This window comes from Podarcis muralis, chromosome 3 (assembly GCF_964188315.1).
Source record: "Podarcis muralis chromosome 3, rPodMur119.hap1.1, whole genome shotgun sequence".
Taxonomy (NCBI): domain Eukaryota; kingdom Metazoa; phylum Chordata; class Lepidosauria; order Squamata; family Lacertidae; genus Podarcis; species Podarcis muralis.
The window spans coordinates 100,216,607-100,244,232 of NC_135657.1; the positions used below are offsets into that span (position 1 = coordinate 100,216,607).

General features: G+C 41.0%; 1 protein-coding gene across 3 annotated transcripts in view; it reads right to left on the minus strand.

Moving 5' to 3' along the window:
* The window catches only part of KLHL29 (kelch like family member 29), a 414,973-nt gene that overhangs the window by 263,888 nt on the left and 123,459 nt on the right, over nt 1-27,626 (minus strand). For all 3 annotated transcript variants that reach the window (XM_028722349.2, XM_077926403.1, XM_077926404.1), the window contains one exon: nt 12,157-12,468. In XM_028722349.2, coding sequence (XP_028578182.2) covers nt 12,157-12,417 — 261 coding nt within the window. In that variant the 5' untranslated portion in view covers nt 12,418-12,468. The remainder of the gene's footprint in view (nt 1-12,156; nt 12,469-27,626) is intronic.

Consider the following 27,626-nt stretch of genomic DNA (forward strand, 5'->3'; position numbering starts at 1 on the left):
ACATCATAAAAGACATGACTAAAAGGGCAGAACAGGAGAGGAGCAAAGCTGGGTGTTTCAATTGTATCTGATTTCACGCAAACGCACAATGACCCAGAAAGCAAGCCCTGCATAAATTAGGAGTTGCCTATGGCCACATGACCTGTACGCCGGCTCCCTTGGCCAATAAAGCGAGATGAGCGCCGCAACCCCAGAGTCGGCCACGACTGGACCTAATGGTCAGGGGTCCCTTTACCTTATATTCCGAATATAAAATAAAAATATCTCTTCCCCCTCCCCAGCCACCAAGTACTCTTGATGCTTTTCCTACTTCCACTACGGCCAGTGCTTTAAAAAGCCTTCCGGAACCATTGGCATACCAATTCCTGCCTTCATGTATTGCATCCTCATGGCACCCCTTGAAACAGGTTGCTTCACCCTCCTACGCAGCAAGGGTCATCCCTAGCTATGCAGTTCTTTACTGCTTAATCAAAAATGGCGTTTTCTTTTTGTTCCTTTCAGAGGACACTTGAAGGTACTTTTTTGCATTTAAATATCACCCACAGTTTTCTTTGCAGCTCTTTTAAAATGGTTCCGTTCTGATTTATACACTGGAAAGGAACTTCAGAGTGGTAGAAAGAGGAATCTTCAAAGAATTACAACTCTGCTTACACGCTGTACCATACAAATGTCTATCTGAAGAAGGATGAGAATTTTATAAATCTTTGGCACAGGTTTACACACGTAAAACTCATATTAATAGAACTAGTTCTTGCTCATTATATGAACACAAATCCCATTAATAATCCCATTAAGCTTCCACTTCAGTTCATTATTTTACCCATTCCCACTCCACTATATTCACTGTCAACATCTGCTGCTTCTCTTGAGGAGAGAGAGGGCAAACAGAGCACACACATGCTTTTGCACTCAAAGCAGTTGGGAGGCAGGCAAGCAACAATGATATAAAGCCCATTACACTCTCAACTAAAGGCTGAATGCATCACCTTCCAGCAAGCCAGCTACCATCCCAGGATGCATTATCCAACATCCATGCCTGAATTCAAATTACCTAATTATCAGAGCTACTCAACATGCTTGCCGAATGCTTACTAAGCAGAAACTTTTAAGTAAAAATGATGCAACTTAAGGCAAGGCGACAAAGACAATGGAGACAAAGAAGAAGAAAGCACATTTGAAAAACAGCTACAAGTGAAAAATCACATGTTAAGCATTTTAGGAAGTCAAATACTACACATAAACTCAGCGAACCAAATGTTTTGTGTTGTAGAAACAGAAGCTACTACAAGGCTCCTTGGTGAAGCTTTTTGGCATAGAGCGAACATGCTGACTTACAGGACAAGAATCTCAAGGTAAGAACAACAACACAGGATGTTTTCCAAGTATTATGCTAAATCACCATCACCAGCTCAATATACTGTATTTCATTTTACATTTGTGACTCAATGCCCCACAGACACCAAAAAGAGCAGCATCTCCTGGTGACAATTCAAGCTGATATTCTGGAGCCAGAAAAAGGCCGAAAGACCAGGCAGGACCAGGAAAGCCAGGATTGCTCTGGGGAAACCAAAGTGGCATGCTAGATTTTGCTGGTATTTTTGTATTTTAGGGTTGCCATTGGCGCCACTACATAACCTCACATGCAGAAACATTTTTGGGAGAAGAGGTGGCTGAGCAGCCAGTACTTTTCCAGTTGGCTCAGGGACTATTACACTTGAGTCTCCCGTATAAAAAGAGGCGGCACGTACCCCTTGGGTACCAAAGCCTACTCTTGACCAAAGGAGCCTTCAGCACAGGGATCTGCTAATCCATGGAGGCGGCAGTCTGGGAGTACATTGGCACTACATTTAGCAGCAGCCCTGCAGCAAACATCTCTTGTAAGGATCCAGGCCAGTGTTGCCCCTTTATCAGCAGGGCTGGGTATTCATGGTGATGCAGAGAAAGGACAGGGCCAGTATGACACTTTTCACCCAACTGAGATATTTATTTCTAAGTTTAGCACAAAGCAAGGAACTGAATCCTCTCTTCTCCTGAGTACTCTGTGCATAGCATAGGAGAGGATCCTGGCAGAGACAACTGCAAGTGTGAGAGCCAGTGTGGTGTAGTGGCTAAGAGCAGTAGTCTCGTAATCTGAGGAACCAGGTTCGTGTCTCCGCTCCTCCACATGCAGCTGCTGGGTGACTTTGGGCTAGTCACACTTCTCTGAAGTCTCTCAGCCTTGACTTTGACTTAAGGAAATCCTTCTGCCTGGATCTACCACAGGGTTTCCCAAACTCGGGTCTCCAGCTGGTTTTGGACTATAATGCCTATCATCACTGACCACTGGTCCTGCTAGCTAGGGATGGTGGGAGTTGTAGTCTAAAAACAGCCGGAGACCCAAGTTTGGCAGACCATGCTCTAGCAGCTTCTTCAGAGAGCTACTGACATAGTAACTTCATTACCAGCTTCATGCCAGCAGGACTTGAAAAGTTTAAGAATTGAAAGTTTAGTGTTCCCTTTGGGGCCTGCTATGCTGCCAGCCCCAGTATTCCCAAATCCTCTTCCTTCCAGCTTCTTCTTCTAGGATTAAGCAAACTTCTCTCAGCAAGAAGTCAGCTGTAAAAATGCTAGCAGCAGCAGGAGCCCTCCTGTTTTAACAACCTCCTGATGCTAATGGGACTCAGGAGGCTTAATTATGGAAGGTGATGGTGGTGGTAAATTAGGAGAAATCATGCAGATTCTTATGTAGCAACTGCCAAAGCTTTCTGCGTCGGGCACAACAAGAAACAATAGAGAATGCTTGGGTAAGAACGTAGGAAAAGCCCTGCAGGATCCGGACAACACAGTGGGTAACCAGACGCCTATGGGAAGTCTGCAAGAAGGACCTGAGCACAATAGCATCCTCTTGAATGATGACTGATATTCACTCAAGGAAAAGTGTGCGCTCCATAACATATGGTGGTGAGAATGGAGTTAGCAACTGGCCAGTACAGTAGAAGCAGAGTCAGTGTTTGGTTCTTTTGGCTGGTTGTCATAGGTCATGACAACCTGAAATAAAAACAGTTACAAAAAAATGCATTACATAGATTTGATAAAGCTTCCAGTTAGAGGATGGATGGTGAAGGAAAATCCTATCAGCCAGAGATAGTGCATGCAAGCACACTTTCACAATGCATGAACAGGATCGATTCACCACAGAAAAGGATAACGTACTTTAGTGGAATGGCACATGTATGTGCTCTGTGCATATAAACAAACACACACGAGCCACCCAGGTTATAGCAGAGCCCAAGCCCTGACTCTAAATCAGCCACATCAACGTCTGTGGAGCTACCACCATTCTACCGAAAGTGCAAGCTACCAGCTTCATTGGTAAACTCAGATACTGGATGTATGCAAGCAGGCAATCTATACCATTTTGTGGCAAAGTACTTCTAATCTCTTGGCCAGATTGTCAACCAAACTACACCAAGGGCAAGAGAGTTGACCCCAATGAAGACTGACAAAAGTTGCTTAGCTGTGAATATCTTGTTTGGGTATGTAATTAGGAGGCAAATGTGCATAAGGGTTTCTTAATGTAGCAACCCAGACAGAACCATTATTCACTCAACATCTCTGCTATCATTAGCACCCATATTAAATGAGTAACTTGGAAAGCTGTCCTTAGAGAAGAAAATAGTTCCAGAGTTGTTTGCATGTGCAACAACATGCAAGTGTTTGTTGGTAGCTATAGTTTATCATGTTCATAAAGTGGAACAGACGAGCACAGAACTCTTAAGGATAAATCAGCATCTGTGCATGTACATGCTTTCTTTCAACACTACAAAGGGCTCCAGCAATGCACTTTGAATCTACCTACTCACAGAAATTATGGCAGTTTAGCAAATGCACATTTACTGGGTGCTTTGAGGCACTTGAGTGCAAAAATACAACAACAACAACAACAACAACAACAACAACAACAACAACAGCAAACCCTGCCCAAAAAATGCAAGTTAGATTAGTTTCCACCAGTAGTGCATATAAATGGTAGAGTAGGGAAAATTGTACTTTTGAAGAAATATATATATCTATATATATATTTACGGGGCCTAGCAATGGCAGGAAAAGGACTTGCTCTTTCTTTCTTTCTTTTTTATTCAAAGCTATAGCAGAAGAGACAGTGAATAGACAATCCGCTAAGTGAAAAATCAATTGTGTGGGTAGTGAGAGACAGTTCCGCTTCAACACTTAGCAGATAACACGCTCTTTCATGTTAGGGATGTGTCACCATTCATTTGATAGCCAACTCGCTCCTTCATTTACAGTGCCACGATTCCATTTCCTGGATCCAAAATCTATAGTGACCCACACACTGTTTTAACTCTTAAGTTGCAAAACATGAAACTATGTAGGATGTGAAGTTCCATGAAGGTCACTGATGAGATGCTGCAACAGGAAGGCTATTCCCAAGCGGTTTATGCCCTGGCTTATTAGGTTACATTTAAGGAGAAAATTGCCCTCATGACTTCTTTCTGTTGCAACAGTAATCACGATGCTCAACCAATCTGTTCTCCAGTCAACAGTATAAAGCAGCATAAACTGAAATAAGAATACCCCTTACGCTGTGGGATTATTTTAAATAAAAAAAACCCAACACCCTAAAACCACAAGATCCACTCGCGACGATTATTTATTGGACTCTTGTTGTGGATAAACAAATCCACAACTGAGTTGCTAGAGGGCAGGGTTTAAAAGGGAATACTAAAATTTGCACAAGGATCTGTTAAAATGCAACAACATTGTTTTACATACAAGGAACACCAAAGCTGGTAGTTTGCACAAGAACTGCTGTGATAGTCTTGTGTTGTTGTTGTTTTTTTAAAAAACTTGCTGTTGTTAAAGACAGAAACTCTCTGTGATCTACTGCAAACTCCTAGAGGATTGTCTACCAATAGATCCTAAGCTACCTTCTCTACCTCCCTGACTTACATGTTCAGTTCAATTTCAGTGTGTGCCAACATGCTGTAATGCAAAACTTCAGTGGTTCAATTCATGCCTACGTTCTCTCAAGATAGCATCAAGATTAGTACTGACAGACGAATGGGTAAAAAGATAGGTATATAGGAAGGGAGTGGGGGTGGGTTGGGGAAGTAAAAAGTAGTGATTCATGATTCATATTTCAGTCCCAATTCCATTTACTGTGGATTGCGCTCTCTCTCTCTCTCTCTCTCTCTCTCTCACTGCTTTTTTTTTTTAACTCACCCTATTTTTGAAGGGTGTTATAGCAGTAAATGATTCACAGCAAGTGGCCTACATAAGAGTGATTGCCAGATTATAATAGTTTAAAATAGTTTATTTACCCTTTACTTAAAAACTTTGTTATTTAAAGGCATCCTTCAGTTAAACTCTGGTCCAGGAACGGGCAATCGGCATTGACCTGAATCTAGGAAGAAAAGAGTTTAAATGGGGGGAGTGGGCAGGAATTCCACCATGTGCACAGACAAGCAAAGTGCATGTCGACTAGCCTTCCGCAACCTGGTTCCTTCCTTTTGTTTTAGACTTCAACTCCCATCAGCCATAGCCAGCAGCATCATCTGATGGTCACCAGTTTAGCGAAGGCTGATGTAGGTTACATGACCTCTTGGATTTTCTTGCCAGACTATATAAAGGTTCTCCCTAGCTGCAGACGAACCATTAAATCATAGCAGCCAGATTGTATCCATGCTTGTTCAGGAGATACATTAATTCCACAAAGAGAAACTGAATCTCACTCACTGATTTAACTCAATCTCTCCTACAGTGGTGCCCCGCAAGACGAAATTAATTCGTTCCGCAAGTTTTGTTGTCTAGCGAATTTTTCATCTTGCGAATTATTATTTAGACAAAGGAAACAAAGTTGCGAGACGTTTTCGTCTTGCGAAGCAAGCCCATAGGGAAATTCGTCTTGCGAGGCAACTCTTAAACGGAAAAACCTTTCGTCTAGCGAGTTTTTTGTCTTGCGAGGCATTCGTCTTGCGAGGTACCACTGTACTACGTATTAGACTATTGTCCATACAGAGCCTGATTTGGGACTGCAATAAGTCTGGTGTACAGTCATAAGTGGGATGTTACATGCTTTATTTATGAAAGGGCCTAGGTTCAATTCCTGCCATCTGAAAGTAAATTGGGTCCTCCCTTAAAGAGGGCACATATTGCAGTGAGACCTGGACAACCGACACCCTGTGTTGTGGGTGGGTACATCTGGTCAGCCACAACACCCGCTTGGTAGGTCCCTCGAAGCTGGGTACAATCTGGCCAATGGGACGCAGTCCAAATGGTTTGAGGGACCTACTGTATTTATGCCCATGCACATGTCCCAGAGCTTCCTCTTTGGGTACATACATTCGGAACACCCGCCCACCTCTCCCTACTTTTAGGGCTTGTTGCACTTGACCTTGCTATGCCATCGTGTGTCGTCTGTTGTTGGGACAGGGGCACGGCAGGAATTTCCCCCACTTGGCTGATTGGCTGTTGCCATTTGGGTTTCGCCTGCCACGTAGCAAATTGTCACAACTTGTAAGGTTGCGGATAGGCTCTGGTTCAGGTGATAGGGATGGGAGAACGCTCTCACCATCCCTATGTGAAGGGTATTCCATTAAAGGAATCCAGGGACTCGATGGTTTGGTCAACCCCTGTGAGGGGGTTGTGCCTGCGCCTGAGTCCAGGGGGGCATTTGGATGGCGGAGATAGCCTGTGCCCGGCTTTCCGCTTCTCCAGGTGTTCACCCTTGGCTGACCTATGCTGGTGCCCTGGGTCAGCGCTACCTGCATGGCAGGGAGCTAGTTTAACCAGAGCCTATGCAACCAGTCACTTTCTGTAATGTTGTGGCCTAAATTCTGCCAAAAACCAAACCAAAAATCTGAGTCAAGTGTGAATTTATTTGGGGGGAGGTTTCTGGGTCTGAACACGTAAATAACCCTTTCTGGAATCCTATGTATAATCCTATGTTTGTCTACTTAGAAGCAACTCCCATTGAGTTCATGGGATTTGCTTCCAGGTAAATGTTTGTAGGACTTCCACTTCATTTACCTATCAGAACTCAAAAGTAACAGAAAAGAGGATCTCACATTACAGGGGGTTGGACGACATGGCCCTTAGGGTCCCATCCAACTCTACGATTCTATACCTCACATTATTTCAGTCAACAGCTTTCTTTGAACTGTACTATATTAACTGTCAATATAAGATACAGTCACACTGAATGCTAAAGGTCACTGTGACAAACAAGCCCTGAGTTTGCCTCCTGATGACCCAGCAACCAATGACAGCTGGTGAGAACAACAGCCAATTAAGAGAGTGAGAGTATGGAATTTAACTTATATGATGACAGTATAAGGGGCAGATAGGGGCTTTCTGACTGGGTAGGCAGATGAGCTCTCTGACTGTCTCAGTGGGCTCAGATAGGGATTATCTGTGGGTTAGACAGGAACCTGCAGCAGATAGGGATTTGACTCCCAATGGGAGAAGGACCAACTGTCAGTGTGGGCAATTGGGGTTTTGAACTATTTGAGTGGGGTTAGCTAGACAGGGCAACCCAGCTGCGATTCCCTGTGGGGAAGTTAAATCCATGAAACTTGGTTTGATAAAGAGTGCTGTTAAAATATATATTAAACTGATATTCTGGAAGTTCAGTTATAAAGCGATGTTAGAATTTGTTAACGTCTCACTTTGCAAAACGGAACTTAGGGACGAGGCTTTTAAAAATGGAATTCGCTTTTCCCTTGCGGAAGAAGGGTGACGGGGAAAGATGCCTGGTTTCTCTGAAAGCAGACAAATGTAGATGACAGCCGTGTCTTTTATATGCAGACAATTTCATTTGAATCAACAGATAGATTAAAGAATACTTAAAAAGAAAACCTGAAGATACATGCAGGGAGAAAAAGTGAAAAAGATGTAAAAGATTCAAAGTAAATAGCTCTTGGCTAACACACACTTTGACTGACTTGCCGGATACTACAGCTCTCTCCCCTTTCTGAAGTCAAAGCATTTTTGATCCAAGTGCCAAAGCCTGGAAACAGTGTCTTTGTATACCTAAACATGTCACACTTGTGATCTTCTAAGTGCTTCCTGATGTAAATTGGTGCTTGAAACCAAGGGCTTTCATCTTCAAATAGGGCTAGGACTGGAGTATGGACAGGCCTCTTGGTTCTTTCAAACGATGATAAACACATTGCAAGTCAACAAAACAAGCATATATAAATTAATTGGAACATCAGTTCTTTGAGTTAATAATCGAAACAAACAAACAAAGAAACTCTGAGGTGCAGAGGAAGTTTAATTTATCAAGCACAAGCACAAACCTCTAGATGTTTTCATTTGGCTTAAAAAAAAACAGCCTTTTCAAGTACAGACAAAAATTAAAGCATTATCCACTATAAAATATACAGCTGAAATCCAATCCAAACCCCCGTAACATAAGGCACAAATAATTCATAGGCTGCTTAAGACAGAGATAGACAATGTGGTACCCCCCAGATGTTTTTGACTCCAATTCCCATCAGCATTAGACAGCAAAGTCAATAGTCAAGGATGATAGGAGTTGTAATCTAACAACACCTGGAGGGCAACACACTGGCTATTAGTGATTTAAAGACATGTCAACCAAAAGTAACTGGTTTTCAATTCGAAAGGTCAATTGCTTGATAGAGCAATTAAATATGTTGTTTGAACAATCTGTACAGCTGTAAACATGTGAAAAGAAGCAGCCCTAGGAAGAGATGAAAACCATAATCACATTGCCTTCCAATACCAAGTTTCCAGGACACATTAGTGGCCCACTGTAGAGAAAATATTCCAAATACCAGCTGCTGGAAACCACAGGAGAGCAGAGTGCTCTTGTGCTCATTTTCTGCTTCCTGGTTTCTCACAGGTCTCTGGTTGGCCACAGTGAGAACAGGACGTTGGACTAGATGAGCCATTGCCTGACCCAGAAGGCTATTTTTATGTTCTTATAAAATACTTAGTGAATTTGTTTTTCATAGGTAAGGTGACATTCAACGCAGAACTAGGCAATGCCTCTATAACGAGAAACAACAACAGTAAATCTCATCCTGAGAGACAGATTCATCCTATCACTTGTTAGGATGACTAAGCAGTGTAAGAGCTGAGAAAAATCTGCAATCTGTAAAAAGATGAAAAACTAGGAAACGAAGAATAGCTACCAAAAAAATAAAAATAAAAATCAGCTATCCCCAATCTCCCTAGGGGGAATCCAGACTTCCAATGCATGCATGTACATTTTGAAGCATGACATCAGGTCACTTACAAGTGCGTGGTCTCAACCCACCTGTCAGTTGGCCTGTGGCGAGCTACTTAGATGCCCAAATATTTTACAGAGTTCCTCCTCCTTTAACATAAGCAATTTTCAATCTGAGATTTGGTCAGTAAACACAGCAGGAAGCCACACAAGCTTTATGTTGAAACACGAAGAAGTGATAATCTGCTTCTCTCATAATATTTTCATTTTAATTCCCAAGTGAGCATGCTAATGACAATAGTGTGGTGACAATTTTTTGTACGTGAAAAGCTCTTCCAAGATTATCATATATTGCTTATTATGGAAAGGGCTTTTTTTTTTTGTCTGGAGAATCACAGTTTATATCACTAGCTTCTTTTTGAAAACAAGGGCAGTGTTTATTATCACAGTTTAACCCCCAAAAGGACTGAAACATCTGGTGCAAAAAACAGATCAACAACAGCCAGCAGATGGACTCTATGTACAATATCCAGGAGCAGAGGTCAAGACAAATGAAACCACTGTGTTGGCTTTGCAACTTGACTTCTAATCTTCTCCAGACTAAACACATCCAAACAGCAACTACATAATGTCCCAGCTTAGTGAAAGAGTACTTCAGTTTGGCTGTTAACAAATGGAAATAATGTCAAAACGCTTTGGTCATTTTTAAGAAAAGATGTCCGTATTATAAACCTCAGCCAAAATGTTTTCTCTACAGTATTAGCTTATTTCTTTACCGTGGGTGGTAGAACCAATGTGGTATGGAAACGCAATAAAAACTTTTAAGCTTGACTCTGGCTTTCTTTAAATAACTTTATTGTCTCCCTTTCTGGATCTGTTTCATTTGGCACTTAGATTTATTTTTAAAAATGTTAGGAAAACATTCTGTTGATCGCAAAGTAAAAAAATCAGGGGCACATATGGATTCCCATTCCACTGCTGAAAACCTTCTAAAAACCTGCTGGTTTTCGTTTTATTCTCCAATATGTTTTTTTTAAATAACTTTCTTATCCATTTTTATAAGCTAGAAAGGAACAAATAAGCCACTGTGTACTAATTAAAATCAACAACTCTTGGCTTAAAAACTTTTTAACCAAGGAAGCCAGGAAAACTTAGTAGCAGAACAAATAGGAAAATTAAGAAATCGGCTTTCTCATTTATATTTTATTGTCTTATTGTTTCTTATAATTGTTGAATACATAATGTTAACTTATTTTTCATATTTACTTTGATTGTTCTTTTTAAACCACTTAGAAATCTGTCAAGTAAGTGGTATCTAAACTTTGCTAAATAAAATATATTTAGAAATTGGCTCCTGCTAGTCTCTGCAATGTACTCCTCACCCTACCGCATAAAAAACATGGAGATGAAACTATTTCTTCTAGCTTGATTTATAAATCTTTGGCATGGAGAGGAATACTATATGTTGTTCTTTCCCTGCTAAAACATGACACTGATCATATCCATCACAGGCATCCATTCATTCTTCTCCAGCCAATACACTTAAAATATTACACATGCATCACAGTAGTTCAAGGAGGGTATCCCCACACCAAGCTATTCCCACAACACAACAAAAGTGGTGACACCATGTTACACAAATCTATAAAGAAAAGCTCTGGAACTATCGTTAGAGAAAGAAAGAAAAAAGCTCAGAGAAGGTCCTCAGTGAAGGTTCACAGCAGACAGAAGAGACAAGCTGTTTGTCCACTCTCCTAGAGCATATGCAGAGAGGACAAACCCCTCTAGTGAGTTTATCCAGATACCTGCACAGGCACAGAACTCACATGGAGTATTGCAGAGACAACCAAAAACATTAAAGTTAGCAGAGATAGTTCAGAAGATTGGGACTACTTTTGCATGGCAATCAACAACCGCAAAAGCAGGAAACATGTGACAATGAGCACCCTGGAAAGCACATTTATGAACTATGGGGGAAATTGTCCCAATTGCCTAAAAGTAATGAACTAAAAATGGAATCTCCCTAACAGACAGGTTGCATATTCCTCATGGAACTTTGCACTTTCTTTGCAAGCCGCATTTCAATTGCCTCAAGTGTATATATTGGTAAAATATGACAACACTTGCAGAAAGCTGTTGCTTAATGGCGCTGACATTTCAAACTGAGTGCCAGGGTGGCCTTTTCCTCCTATAGTTGAACATGGAAATGGTGGAAACTGTTTACATGAGCCACAATTAGAACGTGGCTGGGGGTTTTAGGGAGAAAATGAGCTGTCAAAGAGGACAAAGTCAAGAGACATGGCAATAAACTTGGTGCAGAATAAAATGTTGACCCCCCTCCCAGCTTGAGAGGCTGGGAGATAACAGCATCTCTGATAGCAACAGGAAGTTGTAAGGGTTATTGATATTAAGATAAGAATTTGTGTATCTGTTGGGGAGAAATGTCGATGACTTGTGCTCACAAGTGGTACCTGGGCTTTTACAATAGGCTTTAAGTAGGAATCACAAAGTAGTAAAACAGCTAGTATTGACACTTTACTGTATCCTATTCAGGCCAAGAAGATAATCATTCTCATTGCTTAAGTTATCCTGCAACATAAAGGGTATGAGCAGGCAACTAAAGAAGAGAACAAGATAAGACAGCCATATATATAGGAAGGGGAGGATAGTGATGTACATTTTATGCTTATGCACAAGACAGTTTCTCTTTTTAACTACCAACCTTTGCAAAGTTTAGACAAGATAAGTTTACAAATGAACAGTAGGGCTTACTACTCCGAGAAACTATATAAGGAAGCTTGAAGGCATCAATGGCACTGACAAGCAAAAAAAACAAAATCCCAGTGCACACTGTCAAATACCTTATCAGAAGCTAACATGATCTGAAAGGAAAAGGTGGTATCTTCTCAAGAGGTTTTCCTTAGCTAAGACAATAGAGAGTACAAAGATCTCCTTCTTACTTTGGTTGTTGCAGCTGCAGAAGAGTTGGCCACAAGCGTGGTTATCACATCACTGTTCACCGTGGTACAAGCAACTGTGGCTGGGGCATGGAGACGCGAGGGTACAATTGGCACAGGCAGAAGCCCTGGTCTATTGTTGCTATTGCTGTTCACTGTGCTGTTGCAGTTACTGCTGTTCACGTGGTTCCCATTGGTGCTCCACTCCCGGCGGTCCCATCCTGTGCGATAATCTCTTTCAAACCGGCTGTGGTGCCGTGACATCTCGGCCAAAGGAGGCTTCCGCCTCTTCTCAAAGGGATTTTCAGAGGTTGCCTATCGAGAACCAAGACAGGAAACAAAATGGTTTTATTAAACTACCGTATTTTTCACTCTATAAGACGCACCCGACCATAAGACGCACCTAGTTTTTGGAGGAGGAAAACAAGAAAAAAAATATTCTGAATCTTTTATTTCTGTAGAGCCTCTTTTCAAAAGCTTGATTTTGCAAGTGAATAGAAGCATTTTAACAGGCATTAGTGCTTGGATTTCATTCTCTCACAGAAAGCCCCAGAAAAAAAAATGGGATCATCCGTCTGTTTGGAGAGATAGAGAGAGAGGCACATGGTTTGGGCAGTGATGGAATCCAAGACTGATTGAAGAGGGAAAACAAGAATAATGTTCTCCTGTCTGTTTGTCAAGTTGCTCAGGGGGCTAAACAAGGGCTATCACACAACAACCTCACAACAACCCAGTGAGGTTAAGGTGGCCCTCTCTGCGCAGCTCTCCATCTCTATGCAGCACCTCTCTCGAGAAGCGGGAGGAGAAACGGAGCCCCTTCTGTTTCTCCTCCCGCTTCGCTGAAGAGGTGCTGCACAGAGAGGGAGAGCTGCGCAGTGCCATTCGCTCCATAAGACGCACACACATTTCCCCTTACTTTTTAGGAGGGAAAAAGTGTGTCTTATGGAGCGAAAAATACGTTAAGTCTTGAGAAAGAAACAAGTTGTGCTAAGTCATCACACTCATTTCTTTGCCTTAACATGTTGGGCGTGACAAAGGAACCGAAGAATTCTGTTGTGTGCCTGGCTTCAAACTGCATTTCAGGAAGTCCTAATAAGGAAAATCCAAAACAAAGGGAAGAAAAAACAGAATGAATCTGTAGTGGGGAGAATGGTCTCTCTGACCCTACAAGGAGGTTCCCCAAACTACCTAGTGAGTTATCAGATGACAGTTTACGGACAATGAAACACCACACTTCAAGTAATCTGCCACTTGAACTCTCAATGAGGGATTAGCTCTTGACAGCAGGATTATATTTCTAACAGCTTCCTAAAAATACTCTGTCTGGATCTTGCAACATAGAAAACATGTTTGTATGATGTTGGGGGAAAGTAGTATTGTGTAGGAGTGATGCACAGAATGTGATTCACAACAGCAATTCATTTGTTTCACTCCCAAACACAAGAAAAACAAAAGTAGTTTGGGAAAGATGAAGCTCACTTTATGATCTAATGAATAGATTACTAATAGCTCATGAATGTTCTATATTTAAATATGAGAACAACACTTTCCCCACCAAAGAGTGGTAAACAGAAATCTTTTTGTGGCCCTGCTTATAATTTAGTTTCAAGCAAATGGTAAAATGAAAGAATATTGATTTTTTTATCATTACTTTTCAGAATTAAGGAAATATATTTCATTATCCATGGAACTGTGTCACCAATATAGGGAAAATAAAGGTGTTTTTGTATATTTTTATGTATAAAAATTAAAAACGTAGTTTTAGTAATTTATTTATATAATCATCAAAACAACATACATTCAGACATTAAACTTTTAAGTTACCTGCCCAAAATGGACTACTCACTAAAAGAATACTTCTGGCATATACATGGGTTCTAAGCATACTTATATTTTCCACAAATTTTATTTCCCATAATGGTAAATAATTTCTTTACCTAAAACAGGGATGGAGAACCTTTGGCACACCAGATGTTGTTGAACTCCTACCCGCATCAGTCCATGCCAGTTGTCAGGAATTATGGCAGCTGAGCATCTGGAGGTCCAGAGGCTAGCCACCCCTAACCTAAAAGAGTAATGTCCATGAACTAAATGCCTAAGGACACACTTTTTTCATATTGCATCATCTTCAGCTGATACAATTTGATGAAGAATTCCCTGCTTGAAATGTACCCAATGTAATGCTTTTAACTTTCAACAATGTTCCTAAAGCTCAGTCTCCATTCCTGGGGCGAAAAATGATGCAAGCCATGTTCATTCTGACCGTAACTGTACTAAAATATTGTCTGTTATAACCGTCTACTGTGAGTCTGTAATAGTTGTTTTTTAAGCAATTCATTTAGATTCTGACACTATACCTATAGGTTAAAGTAGAAGAAGAAGAGGAGTTTGGATTTGCTATCCCGCTTTATCACTACCCGAAGGAGTCTCAAAGCGGCTAACATTCTCCTTCCCCTTCCTCCCCCACAACAAACACTCTGTGAGGTGAGTGGGGCTGAGAGACTTCAGAGAAGTGTGACTAGCCCAAGGTCACCCAGCAGCTGCATGTGGAGGAGCAGAGACACGAACCCGGTTCACCAGATTATGAGTCCACCACTCTTAACCACTAGACAGAACCTCGAAGCTCAACTAAAAAACAAACAAAACTCAAACCATTTCTATTATTATTTCTGAAGCATGCTCTTTTTTAAGAAGTACAATGATACTCACAATTATCAGGACAATTATCAAACAAAAAGGATGTGTGGACATATGAGGAGTGTGTTTTAGACATCAGAGCAGCGTGAGGTGATGTGCCTGATTTTCAGAAATCTGTTCAGGAAGTCCGTTCGACTTCCAAAACATCCGAAAACCGAGGATCTAAGGGACGTCAGCAAGTTCAATGGGGGAAATTGAGAAGCTGTTCAACTTCCAAGGTGTGTTCGAAAACAGAAGCATTCACTTCCAAAACGTCCGGCAGCCGAGACGTCAAGTTTGGCTGTACCTATGACACAACTGATGATAAAAAAGGAACATACAGTGGTACCTTGGGTTAAGTACTTAATTCGTTCCGGAGGTCCGTACTTAACCTGAAACTGTTCTTAACCTGAAGCACCACTTTAGCTAATGGGGCCTCCCGCTGCCGCCGCCGGAGCACAATTTCTGTTCTCATCCTGAAGCAAAGTTCTTAACCTGAAGCACTATTTCTGGGTTAGTGGAGGCTGTAACCTGAAGCGTATGTAACCTGAGGTACCACTGTACTTTCAGTCCATGCCTGGCCATTTTTGAAACATGGTTGTTTGTTGCACTTTGGCAAACAGGAGCAAATAATTTGTGTAGCAAATATGTGACCTTTTCAGAAGAAACCAGATACAAAGCTACCTTTTCCAACAACCTCTGTCCCACCCTCAAAGTGCTTTTTATTTTTAAAGAAAAGCACTAAAGCACATATATCTTTGAATACTTTTCTGCCACATCCCACAAAAGGTACAGTGATTTGCACAGTGACTGCAGGATCCATGACCAATGCACAAAGGGGACATTCTCGCCTGTTTCCAGGAAACACTGAACACATTCATAAATCTTTATTATAGGTGTGAATTGCAGATATGTCCCAGGCCAATTCCAGTTGGAAGTTAACGTTTCCTTGTATTTATTCTAACAAGCTTCTATCCCTCTAGAAAATGCAGATGCTATAGTTATATTCACAGATACGGCAACATAAGAAGCAATCCTTTCGAGGAAAATGGCACATCTTTTTAGCAAATTAAATTATATTTAATCCTGAATATTTTGTTAATAACTTTTATCACATTCATCTTCCTCAAACTAAATCTCCCAAACTTACTTTTTTGTAGAAGTACTACTTCTCCATCATTTGCCTGTCCCTTGAAGTACTTTTTCACTGGGCTTCCAAAGTTTCTATCTTTGGAGGTATAAATGCACAGAAAAATAGGCTTTCGGCCAATACAGAGCTGAAGAATCATATTTCTCACACTAATAGGGATTCAGCTTCATTAAGTGACTTCAAAAACAAATGCCAGCCCTTTAATTAAATTTTTCTCTAATGAAATACATTTAGATTTCTGTTTCTATTTACAAATGTGGACACAATACAAATACGTATGACCACAAATAGTTTTATGGAAGCAGCTTCTTTGTTAGAAGTTTGAGAGTAGAGACTCGTGAAAAAAATGGACTGTAAATTTGCAGATAAAACACTTGCATTGTATTCAAAGTTTTCAAGCCAGGCATTCCAAACTGCCCGCCTTTGTTTCATATTCTAAGGGAGATTTCCACAAAAGGGGAGGTGGGGGCGAATGCCTGTAATTAGATCTAACGCCAAGTACTGTGTCTGATAAATATGAAAAACATTTTCATACTAAGGCCAGTATCGCTTCAAAGAGATGTCAAGAAGTAAATAGATGTAATTTTATCAGAGAATGTCAGCACAAACTAAAATAGACAACACTAAAGACCAAGATATGTGCTATATTTACACAAAATGTGCTATCTTTACAAACACATGATAATATTTTTGTTCTTGGGTGGTTGCAGCACATTAATTAATTTTATATTTGATGAATTCCCTCCCCCCCCCCCTTGCTTTTAGAGTTTGTATGTATGGTCTTATTATTTTGGAGCTTCCTGAACTGATTTTATTGTTCTCAGAACTTGTGTTTCAGTGTTTTGTTTTTGCTGTGTACATCGCTCCAATGGCTTTATGAATTTGCATGACAAGTATAACCCCAAAGCGTGAATTTTATTGTTACTTACATGTAAACACCTGGGGGGAAAGCTTAGGTTACAGATTGTGGTTTGCCTGGTGTGAGACAAACCATGAACCCAAGTTTGGATGACCTGCTAAGACAAACCATGGCTCAGTTCAGAGTACAGCAGCAGAGGATGATTGGGAGAGGAGCACAGAACATCTTTACCATTGTATGTCCGCACTAAACCATTGCTTAGCTTATTGTTACATGTTAACCAGCCTGGTCTGTGTGTTGAGGTATGGATTTTACGTGAACAAGCAAAATAACGATCTTTAGCAAGCATTATTTTATGTGCTATTAAAATCAGAACTTTGTGCTAAACCACAACAAAGTTAGTTATGTTGCAATCGTTGGCCTTTCCATGTGTTTTGTACTCCAGACGTTGAAAAAAGAATTTTTATGTAGACTCCTCATTAGTATTAGGAACTTATTTTCTAAGCCAGAGAATCATTTTTCCTAGATTGATCTGTAACATAGTTCTAACTTTGTTACATCACATTTGTGGTTCTTACTGGAACATTTTTAATGGACTAAAAGCACTAATCCTTCGCTGCTGCACAATGGTAATATCTATTAATGCTAAATAGAGCTTGTCTCTATGGAGCACTTGGTGGATTGGGTAAATGGCATGGATGTCACTAGTACAATGATGGGATTCTGAAATAGCTGAACACGTTTTACTGAATAAATGTAATAGTAAGCTGAGCCGTCCATGTGAGTGAGATGTTTGGATTCTTATACTACAATTGTAAAATAAATTACTAGGGAGTAAGCCCCCATTAAAACACAATGGGACTTGCTTGTGAATAAACATGCAGAGATCTGATGTGGCTGTGGTATACTACAAAGAACAATGGGGGAATCAAAGGAAACCATATTGCAGAAAAACAACAATGTAATGGCTTACTAACAAAAAGAGGCTAATATTACATTTCCCACCATAAGCCAAGCATGAATGTTCTTGTGTCATGTATAATTTACAATGGCTAAAATCCCAAAGCTGTAGAGCTGTGTCCTTGTGTGCTCCTTGCCTAGAACACAGGTGAGACTGAGAAAAAGTTATTGGGTTTGTAACAACCTTAAAGATTGTCATCAATGGAATATAAAGAAGATAGCAGCCTCTTGATATGCAGGACTAAACTGTATTTGGAGCTTTTATAGCTGAAAAAGAGAACAAATTTTGTCTTAGAGAGTGTCATTTGTTCCAAGTTATTTTTGGAAGTAATTCTACAAAACTGAAAACACACTTTTTGTTGTATTTTTATTCTCTCTCTCTATATATATATATATATTCTGGGGGAAATAAAAAATTCAGTTAAAATTTTCAAGTCTATACTAATATAAAGTACAGTCACACTTGGAATATTACATATTTCTGTTCTCAGCATCTCAAAAAGGGCTGTTTTAGAGTTGGAAAAGATGCAGAAAAGGATGACCACCATGATCCAGAGAGCATCTTCACTACGAGAAAAAATTAAAACATCTAGGGCTGAAGAATTTGGGGAGAGGAAGAGAAGAAATGAAATGAGAGACATGGAGATTTATCATGTTGTTCATGGTGTTGAAAAAAACTAGATATAGAGTGGTTTTTATCCCACTCGTAATACGAAAGCTCAGGATCATTCAGTGAAATTGATTGGTAGGAGAGCCAGCACAGACAAAAGGAATCATTTCTACACACAGCACAGAGCTCAGCGACAGAATAAGCTACCGTAATATATTTATTTATTTCACAAAATTTCATATACTGCTCGACTGTAAGAAAAAAACCCTCAAAGCAACAACTGTGATGTGATGATGATCACTGGAGAGTCTCTCAATGGCTACCAACCCAATGCAGGAAGTCCACCTTTGTTTGGCAGAGTAGAGCTTTTCTTATTTATGTTCTTACCCTAATTAATTACATTTAGACCCTGTCTTTCCTCCCAAGGAGCTCACATACTTCTCCCTTTCTCCTCTTGCTACAATCCTATGAGGTAGGTTGGGCTGAGATGCTCATAGCTGATTTGAGATGTGAACCTGCGCCAACTAGTCCAACACTTCAAGCATGACACTGCAGAGGCTCTCTAGGTTACTTTCCTCTAGGACAGGCCTAGGCAAACTCGGCCCTCCAGATGTTTTGGGACTACAACTCCCACCATCCCTACCTAACAGGACCAGTGGTCAGGAATGATGGGAGTTGTAGTCCCAAAACATCTGGAGGGCCGAGTTTGCCTAGGCCTGCTCTAGGACCTTTTAGGTCCAACAGATATCAACTAACCTGTGCCTTTACTTTGATGCCACCCTGCTTCGCTCCCACACCCACCTTAACCGTGCCTTTCACCCACCCATCTCACACAGGCTTTTCCTACACACAAGCCTTGGTAAACAGAACCAGGCCGACCAACACTATCAACTTGCTTAAACCTCTGGATCCCTCCTGCATCCCTACCCTCTCATGTTGTTGTTGTTTAGTCGTTTAGTCGTGTCCGACTCTTCATGACCCCACGGACCAGAGCACGCCAGGCACTCCTGTCTTCCCTGCCTCCCGCAGTTTAGTCAAACTCATGTTCGTAGCTTCGAGAACACTGTCCAACCATCTCGTCCTCTGTCGTCCCCTTCTCCTTGTGCCCTCCATCTTTCCCAACATCAGGGTCTTTTCCAGGGAGTCTTCTCTTCTCATGAGTGGCCAAAGTATTGGAGTCTCAGCTTCAGGATCTGTCCTTCCAGTGAGCACTCAGGGCTGATTTCCTTAAGAATGGGTGTGTTTGATCTTCTTGCAGTCCATGGGACTCTCAAGAGTCTCCTCCAGCACCATAATTCAAAAGCATCAATTCTTTGGTGATCAGCCTTCTTTATGGTCCAGCTCTCACTTCCATACATCACTACTGGGAAAACCATAGCTTTAACTATACAGACCTTTGTTGTCTCTGCTTTTTAGGTACCGTGTATACACTGGAAACATGCCTGCAATATTTATTATTCCCCACCACCTTTCACTTGGTTGCCTTTGAAATATGCAAAATGAAGCAGAAGGAAATGGAGGAACCAAACTACAGAGTGCAGCCGTTCAAGTACTGGCACCCACTGTGCATTCTCCGAACTTGCAGAAGGTTGTGCAGTCAACATGACCCCCATGGGAAACAGAATCCTGAAACCACTCTTTCTTGAATGGTCTTTCCTTTTACTGACCCATCCATATTAGTAAGACAAAAGCTTCTGAGATTCTTTCATGCAGCTAGCAGACTCAAGATTTTGAAGGTATGACTCAAATCAGGGCAATTATGTGGAATTGTCTAAAAAAATAATGAAGGGCTAATGAGGATGGGCCCTCCCAATTCTCTCTGCCTCTCTTGACAGCTGGCATTGCCTCAGACCAGAGGGTTTATTTTGGCAACATGCCAAGGCCTAGGCTGGCGTTTACAGAGGCCTTTAAAGAGAATGAGTTACACTCAGGAGCTGGGGATTTCTATGTGTCAGATTGAGGCTACGCTGTACTCAAGATGAAAGGAACTGCTCATGGGAGCAGTAAATCTACCCGGGCAGTGTCCTGTTAAAACAAATTAGTCCATATGTTGAAGTATCCATCCCAAATAGGTAGTCAGGAAAAAAATCCATCAGAATCTCTTCATACCCTAAAATATGCTGAATTAAAAATTTTTGCTCTATTGATTTGATTTATTAAGCCTTTCCTGCCATTGGCCATATGTCATATAACTCAGCTACACAGTGGACACTTCTACTAGTTCAGTCAAAGCCACACACATTCTGGATGTTGCTTTCCTTTATTTCATAGCTTTTCCTGAGAACTGGCTCTCATCTGCTTCTCACTTCAAAATAGTAAGCCTGTGTCACTTCAGTTTCTCCTAGGCATTCATTCATACATACCAAAAAAAGGAACAAGTACGTACAGCCTTTCCTCACTGAGTAAAACTACAAAGACAGATCTACTGGACCAAATCCAAAGATTGATGAAGCCCACCATCGTGTATCGCCTTGCCATACAGTGGTACCTCTGGTTAAGAACTTAATTCATTCCGGAGGTCTGTTCTTAACCTTAACATGAGGTACCACTTTAGCTAATGGGGCCTCCCGCTGCCGCTGCGCCGCCGCCACACGAGTTCTGTTCTGTTCTTATCCTGAGGTAAAGTTCTTAACCCAAGTTACTGCTTCTGGGTTAGCAGAGTCTGTAACCTAAAGTGTCTGTAACCCGAGGTACCACTGTATATTAGATCAAATTGTGGTCTACAAATATTTAAATAAATAAACAAATCTTCCCCACGGTGGTCAGCCAGAAAGTTACAGGAAATCCACAAGCTGAACATGAAAGCAATACCGTGCCAGTTGTCTGTGCCCCAACAACAACAACTGGTTTATAGAGATACCCTGCTTCTGAACATGGAAGTTAAATTAGCCACCTTGGATAATGGCTTCTGTTAAATATCTGTCCCACTGATTTATTTAAGCTAATTTGGAAACGTCAATGGATTCATATAAGCTCCTTTAGAAAGCATCACCACATATTGTGGCAGATAATTTTATAATAATGAATTAAGCTCTGTAATAATATGTTATATTAAAACATATCTTTGTTTGTCCAAAATGTGCCTTCTAATTAATTTTACTGCATGACACTTGGTTCTGGTACCATGAGAAACCAAGTCCACATGCCTATTAAGCTCAACCTGGAAAAAACCAAACACAGACAATGGCCATATCCAACAGTTTTGTTTACAAACAAGTTGCAAAACGCACCCTTTTAGTACCATGGAACTGCCCAGTCCACTCTCCCTGCCCAACCCCACACTCACATGCAGTGTGGGGTTTCTGGAGTCCATTATATTCTACCAGCCGTTATTAACAGGAAAAGGAGAGTATCAATCTACTCTTTGAAAGCCTAATCTATGGAGAAGCCAGGAGAATAAATGAAACATTAAAAATAAAAGTTTGGGCTTTAGGGGATATTCAGTGATAATAGCAAGGCAATCTCAATAATTCATACATACAACTGAATGAACAAGCAGAATTGTTTTTCGGTTATCAGATTGATGCTTGTAGTTTTAACATCTACAGTCATCAGTTTTATTCCTGGTCTGTGTCAGTGTGCAGTTGGCTGTTAACTGTACATATTCAACCACAGATCATTACCTTTTTATTGATCTTACTACCCTCTTATTTTAAGTCAAATATGGAAGGGGGGAAATAGTATTGATTTCACCTCCTAGCTATTTTTGTTTTGACCTGAAAGACAATGCCTGAAGAACATCAGGGTCATTGCCAAATACACTAATGAATTAATATCACATCCCCAATTGCAAAATTAAGCATTTCTCATCTGACTCCAAAGCATTCCTCCACCGTTTGCTGAAAAGCAATCAGACATGCCTGCTACATTAGGTCTTTTATGCTAAATAGGTCAACCCACTTAAGTCTTCTATTTGAAATATTTACTAGCATATGCACTATTTAAAAGTAACACGATACTAATCTTTTAGAACCCTGGGTATCTTAGGTCTCCATAACATTATCTATGAAGTCACAAGTACCAGCTGCCAGACACATGTAACCTTCTGCTTTCATCTACTCGCACTGGATTTCAAGATACTCAGAATGCTTACGATTCCGCAAACTTAATTTGGGCGCCTGAAATATTACAACCCAGAAACTCTTGTTTGAAAATATTGTTATTTATCCTGAATGAGTTTAAGTCAATTAAAATCTGTATCCGACTGAGAAAAGCAGCATGAAGCTGCTGGAAACAACACAAAATGACCAATATGGTACTCTGTACTTTATGATTTATTTACTACTTACCTGGAAAAAAGAAAAGAGGTAAGTTCATGTTAACTCTCTTTCTGTACTAAGATCTCAAAACATCTCATGCCTTGGGAGTTTATTTATGTCACACCATAAGAACATATGGATGTCATTGTTAACATTATGAAATCAAAATTAAAGTTGTGTTGTGTTTTGTTTTGTTTTACAAAACCCAATACATTCAGCAATTTGCAGCCTTGCACTGACTTTAGCACATCCTCTAGTTCTTCTACTGTTGCAGATATGGTCACAGGGGCCCCGCCTGTACACAATGCTACACCTCTAAAAGAGGAATGTTTTTTCCATCAATATGCTACAAGTCCGCCAACCTGGTGAGCCTCTTGAGGGAGGGGGTTCCACAACATACTCTGCTGCAACTGAAAAGGCTCTTCTCCTTTTCACCATCTTTTTTAATTCTGAATGAGCGGGTGCCTTCCCTGATGACCTTAGGCATTCAGGAGGTTCATTACAGGAGAAATACCCAGGTCCTACACCATTAAAGCCTTTAAAAAGGTAAGCATCACCATCTTCAACACAAATTGATGCTAACCCACAGCCACTGGAGTCTCTGTTAGTAACAGCAATCTAAATTTTGTCCACTGTCTTGCGACACCTAGCCACACACTTATAATTCAAGGACAGATGTGTGGGATAAGAAGAGGCTTAGAGGTCATCCAACTCACTGTACAGTGGTACCTCGGGTTAAGTACTTAATTCGTTCCGGAGGTCTGTTCTTAACCTGAAACTGTTCTTAACCTGAAGCACCACTTTAGCTAATGGAGCCTCCTGCTGCCGCTGCGCCGCCACTGCACGATTTCTGTTCTCATCCTGAAGCAAAGTTCTTAACCCAAGGTACTATTTCTGGGTTAGCGGAGTCTGTAACCTGAAGTGTATGTAACCTTAAGTGTATGTAACCTGAGGTACCAGTGTACTAAGGGCTTAATGTCTATAGGAATCCAAAAACTCTGCATCATCCAAACTACTATTAATCATTTCCAGTATCATTTCAAACCATGTTTCCGTAAAAGAAGTTTAACTAGGATTCGAAAAGACTTACGAACCAATTATGGTCTTCATTCCATCTCCAGATGTTGCAGCACCAAGGAGCGGACTTACAATGCAGAGAAGGTGCAAAATGAAAGAAAAGCAGCAGTAATCTATGGTTTACATGAGACACGTTTGGAAGCTCAAGCCATGGTTGGAATCTAGTCTCTATGACTACTACAACTCGTGGTTTGGTTTGATGCCCACATTGAGCCCATGTGTGATATTCAAGGGATCCTCTTCAAGGACCTAGCTGGAGGTCACTCATCAGGTCCATGGAATCCAGATCCCATTCAAACAAACTCATAATACACTGCTGCTATCACCTACTGAGTTAAGAGAACTCAGTTTATATCTATGCAAGACATGTGGAATGGGATATACTTATGGGAACACAGGTAGTTAACAATGAGCATATATTCATTTAGAGAACATATCAAAATTAAGTACAGAATAGGAAAAAAAGCTTCTAACATCACAGATTGATGTTAAAGCTATCGTAACCCTTTTAATTAAGGGACACGGGTGGCGCTGTGGGTTAAACCACAGAGCCTAGGACTTGCCGATCAGAAGGTTGGCGGTTTGAAGCCCCGCGACGGAGTGAGCTCCCGTTGCTCGGTCCCTGCTCCTGCCAACCTAGCAGTTTGAAAGCACGTCAAAGTGCAAGTAGATAAATAGGTACTGCTCCGGCGGGAAGGTAAACGGCGTTTCCGTGTGCTGCTCTGGTTCGCCAGAAGCGGCTTGGTCATGTTGGCCACATGACCCAGAAGCTGTACGCCGGCTCCCTCGGCCAATAAAGCGAGATGAGCGCCGCAACCCCAGAGTCGTCCGCGACTGGACCTAATGGTCAGGGGTCCCTTTACCCCTTTACCTTTAACCCTTTTAACCTATGCTTCCATTCTCTCCCTCATCTCATTCTTGCTCACTATCTCAATTCTATCCAACTCTCTTACTCTCCAACTGTCTTTCACTAACTTCACCCATCATTCTATCACACATCACGTATCACGCATGCCAGCTGTCTATATTTTGCAAAATTGCACCCACTTTCTGCCTTGTGTATTTATCAAAGAAGCAGGGATTTCCCTCTCCACACTACAGAATAATACTAAAAACACTAGCAAGAAAGATGGAAAAGCAAAGCATACCAGCAGCAGCTGTTCTTTGGAATTGCTTTTCCCCGGAAAATGCATTATTGTTACACCTAAATTGGTAATTTTAAAAAGTGCATTTGGCAACAAACAATGACACACAATGAAGAGAAATGTGTGCAGAGTAACAGCAAATGAGCTGAATGCCCACAGATGAATTTGATGTACTGTATACATTACTTATTGACTTCCAAATTAACTCAAGTGGCGGCAACACACAAATTATATGTTACCTAATTTTGACGTGCAAAGTTCTACGTGAAAATGGCATGCTATCTTTGGCAGGCAAAATGTAATGTAGAGAACGGTGTTAATATAACTTTACCTACATGAGCATTTCTCGCAACCAATCAACTCCCTTAGGGGTACAATGTAATTTAAAGCTCACTTCATGGGTCTTGCTCCTGATCGGTCAATTATTCCAAATCAGGCAGAATTAAATGTGGCATTTTTGGGATGTGGAATGATGTTAGCCAGTGACCAAAGTGAAACTAATAAACCAATTTCACTCACTGCCCTAGGCTGTTCTCAAAAATTGAAGTCTCAGAGAAGAAAGACTGCTTTATCTGTTTGTTGCCCAAACCCTCTTGCAATTTATTATCTTTTAATTCATTTTTTTTTATTCAGTGGATAATTCTGGCTGGGGTTCCGATGAGAATAAAGACTACACCAGAGTTTACAGCACTCTATATGGCTTGAAGCTGCAGAGAACATAATTTTTTTGAGGAAGGAAAGAGGAGCTACTTTTTTCCACCATGAAATGCACAGCATTTGCCCTGCCAGTTGCAAAATTTATCTCGTAGATGTCTGTGCCGCCAAAACCACATTTTAAAATCAACCTTAAACATCAACTGCAGCCATTTCAATTTACAGGAGTGGATCAGGGTAGTTTTAATCTTGGGTGACGTGAAATATATATGGCCAGTCTTCTGTTCCAATATCTTTTAGCACAGGTTTCAGAAGAATTATGTCACAGATATTCATTCTTCCTGCCTTCCAAAGAGGAAGCCCTCTTAATTTACCATGTATTCGTGATGTTAAGGATAAATTTTAAGAAGAATTTGGAAGAAATAGGAAGGGAAGGTATTGCTTGAAGAGATCCAACAGAAAAGTTGTCGTTGACACAAAACGGCCATAATGGAGCTTAAGCAAAAGATGGCAGTTGATTGTGTAACTTTCTTCCACCAAGCTGAGAATACTTAGAACTTAGAATACTTACCTGTGATTCTCAGGTTAAGACGTACTTGCCCATATTTGGGGGGCTTCCCTTCCACACTGCCGTTGCTGCTTAAGGATATTTGGTTAGAAACGTTTTAGTGTTATTATTTTACGCATTCCACTAAATCCATTGCCAAGTTTTAGCCATGCAAAAACAAGGCCATTTCTGTTGACATACTCTGCACACTAGCAAAAATGCCTGGCTGTTTGAACAGCTTGTGTGTGGAAAATTAAAGCATATATTTCTGTTTCCTTTCTGTTTATTTTTAGCTAAGCCATGTATTTCTGTTCACCACTGTTTATATTTGCTTCTGAGAATGCAGGTGTTGCGTCTTTTATGCAAAGGATTGTTTGGCGGATTTACACCATTGCTACCTACTAGACTTGGCTCCCTTACAAACAATTAAGCACTTCCCTGTTTTGTTTTGTCTCTGCTTCCACCCAATACAAAACACTTTCCCTCTACTCTACAGGTAAAGGTAAAAGTACCCCTGACTGTTAGGTCCAGTTGCAGACGACTCTGGGGTTGCGGCGCTCATTTCGCTCTGTAGGCCAAGGAGCCGGCATTTGTCTGCAGACAGCTTCCGTGTCATGTGGCTAGCATGACTAAGCCACTTCTGGTGAACCAGAGCAGAGCACAGAAACGCCGTTTACTTTCCCACCGAAGGGGTACCTATTTATCTACTTGCACATTGACGTGCTTTCGAACTGCTAGGTTGGCAGGAGCAGGGACCAAGCAACGGGAGCTCACCCTGTTGTGGGGATTCGAACCACCGACCTTCTGATTGGCATGCCCTAGGCTCTGTGGTTTAACCCACAGCGCCACCCGAGTCCCTTCTTCCCTCTACTCTACTCTACCACAATGGCCATATTCCCACATCACAGTAGGATATAAACAATGTCTTTCCATGGAAAACTGAATGGCGTTAACTTCATTCCTCCTGCTCACAATGGGAGCAAAGAAACCACAACCCTGGCTTAGCATTACGTCCAAACCAGAGATTACCCCAACCGTGATCAGTAAACCAGAAACAAACCCTGGATACATATTGTGATTTGTTGGCAGCAATACAAACCATGATCCTAGACATGAACCAGGCATAACATTAAGCTAGGATTTGCAGTTTGCTTCTTTTCGGGATGAACGCAATTCATTTGTATACAGTAAACCATTGTTTATGAGCGACTTGGGTGTGTGAATGCAGTCCATGTAAAGAGATCCATTCAGGGATGACATTCAGATAATGTCTAATTCCAGAACAATATAGTCAGAATATGTTGACAAAAACATACTGAATTCTTATTATATATTTATTTATACCCAGTCTTTCCCCCTGCTGTTGAGAAAAAGGAGAAATGCCGTATTTTTCGCTCTATAAGATGCACCAGACCACAAGACGCACCTAGTTTTTGGAGGAGGAAAACAAGAAGAAAAAAAATTCTGAATCTCAGAAGCCAGAACAGCAAGAGGGATCGCTGCACAGTGAAAGCAGCAATCCCTCTTGCTATTCTA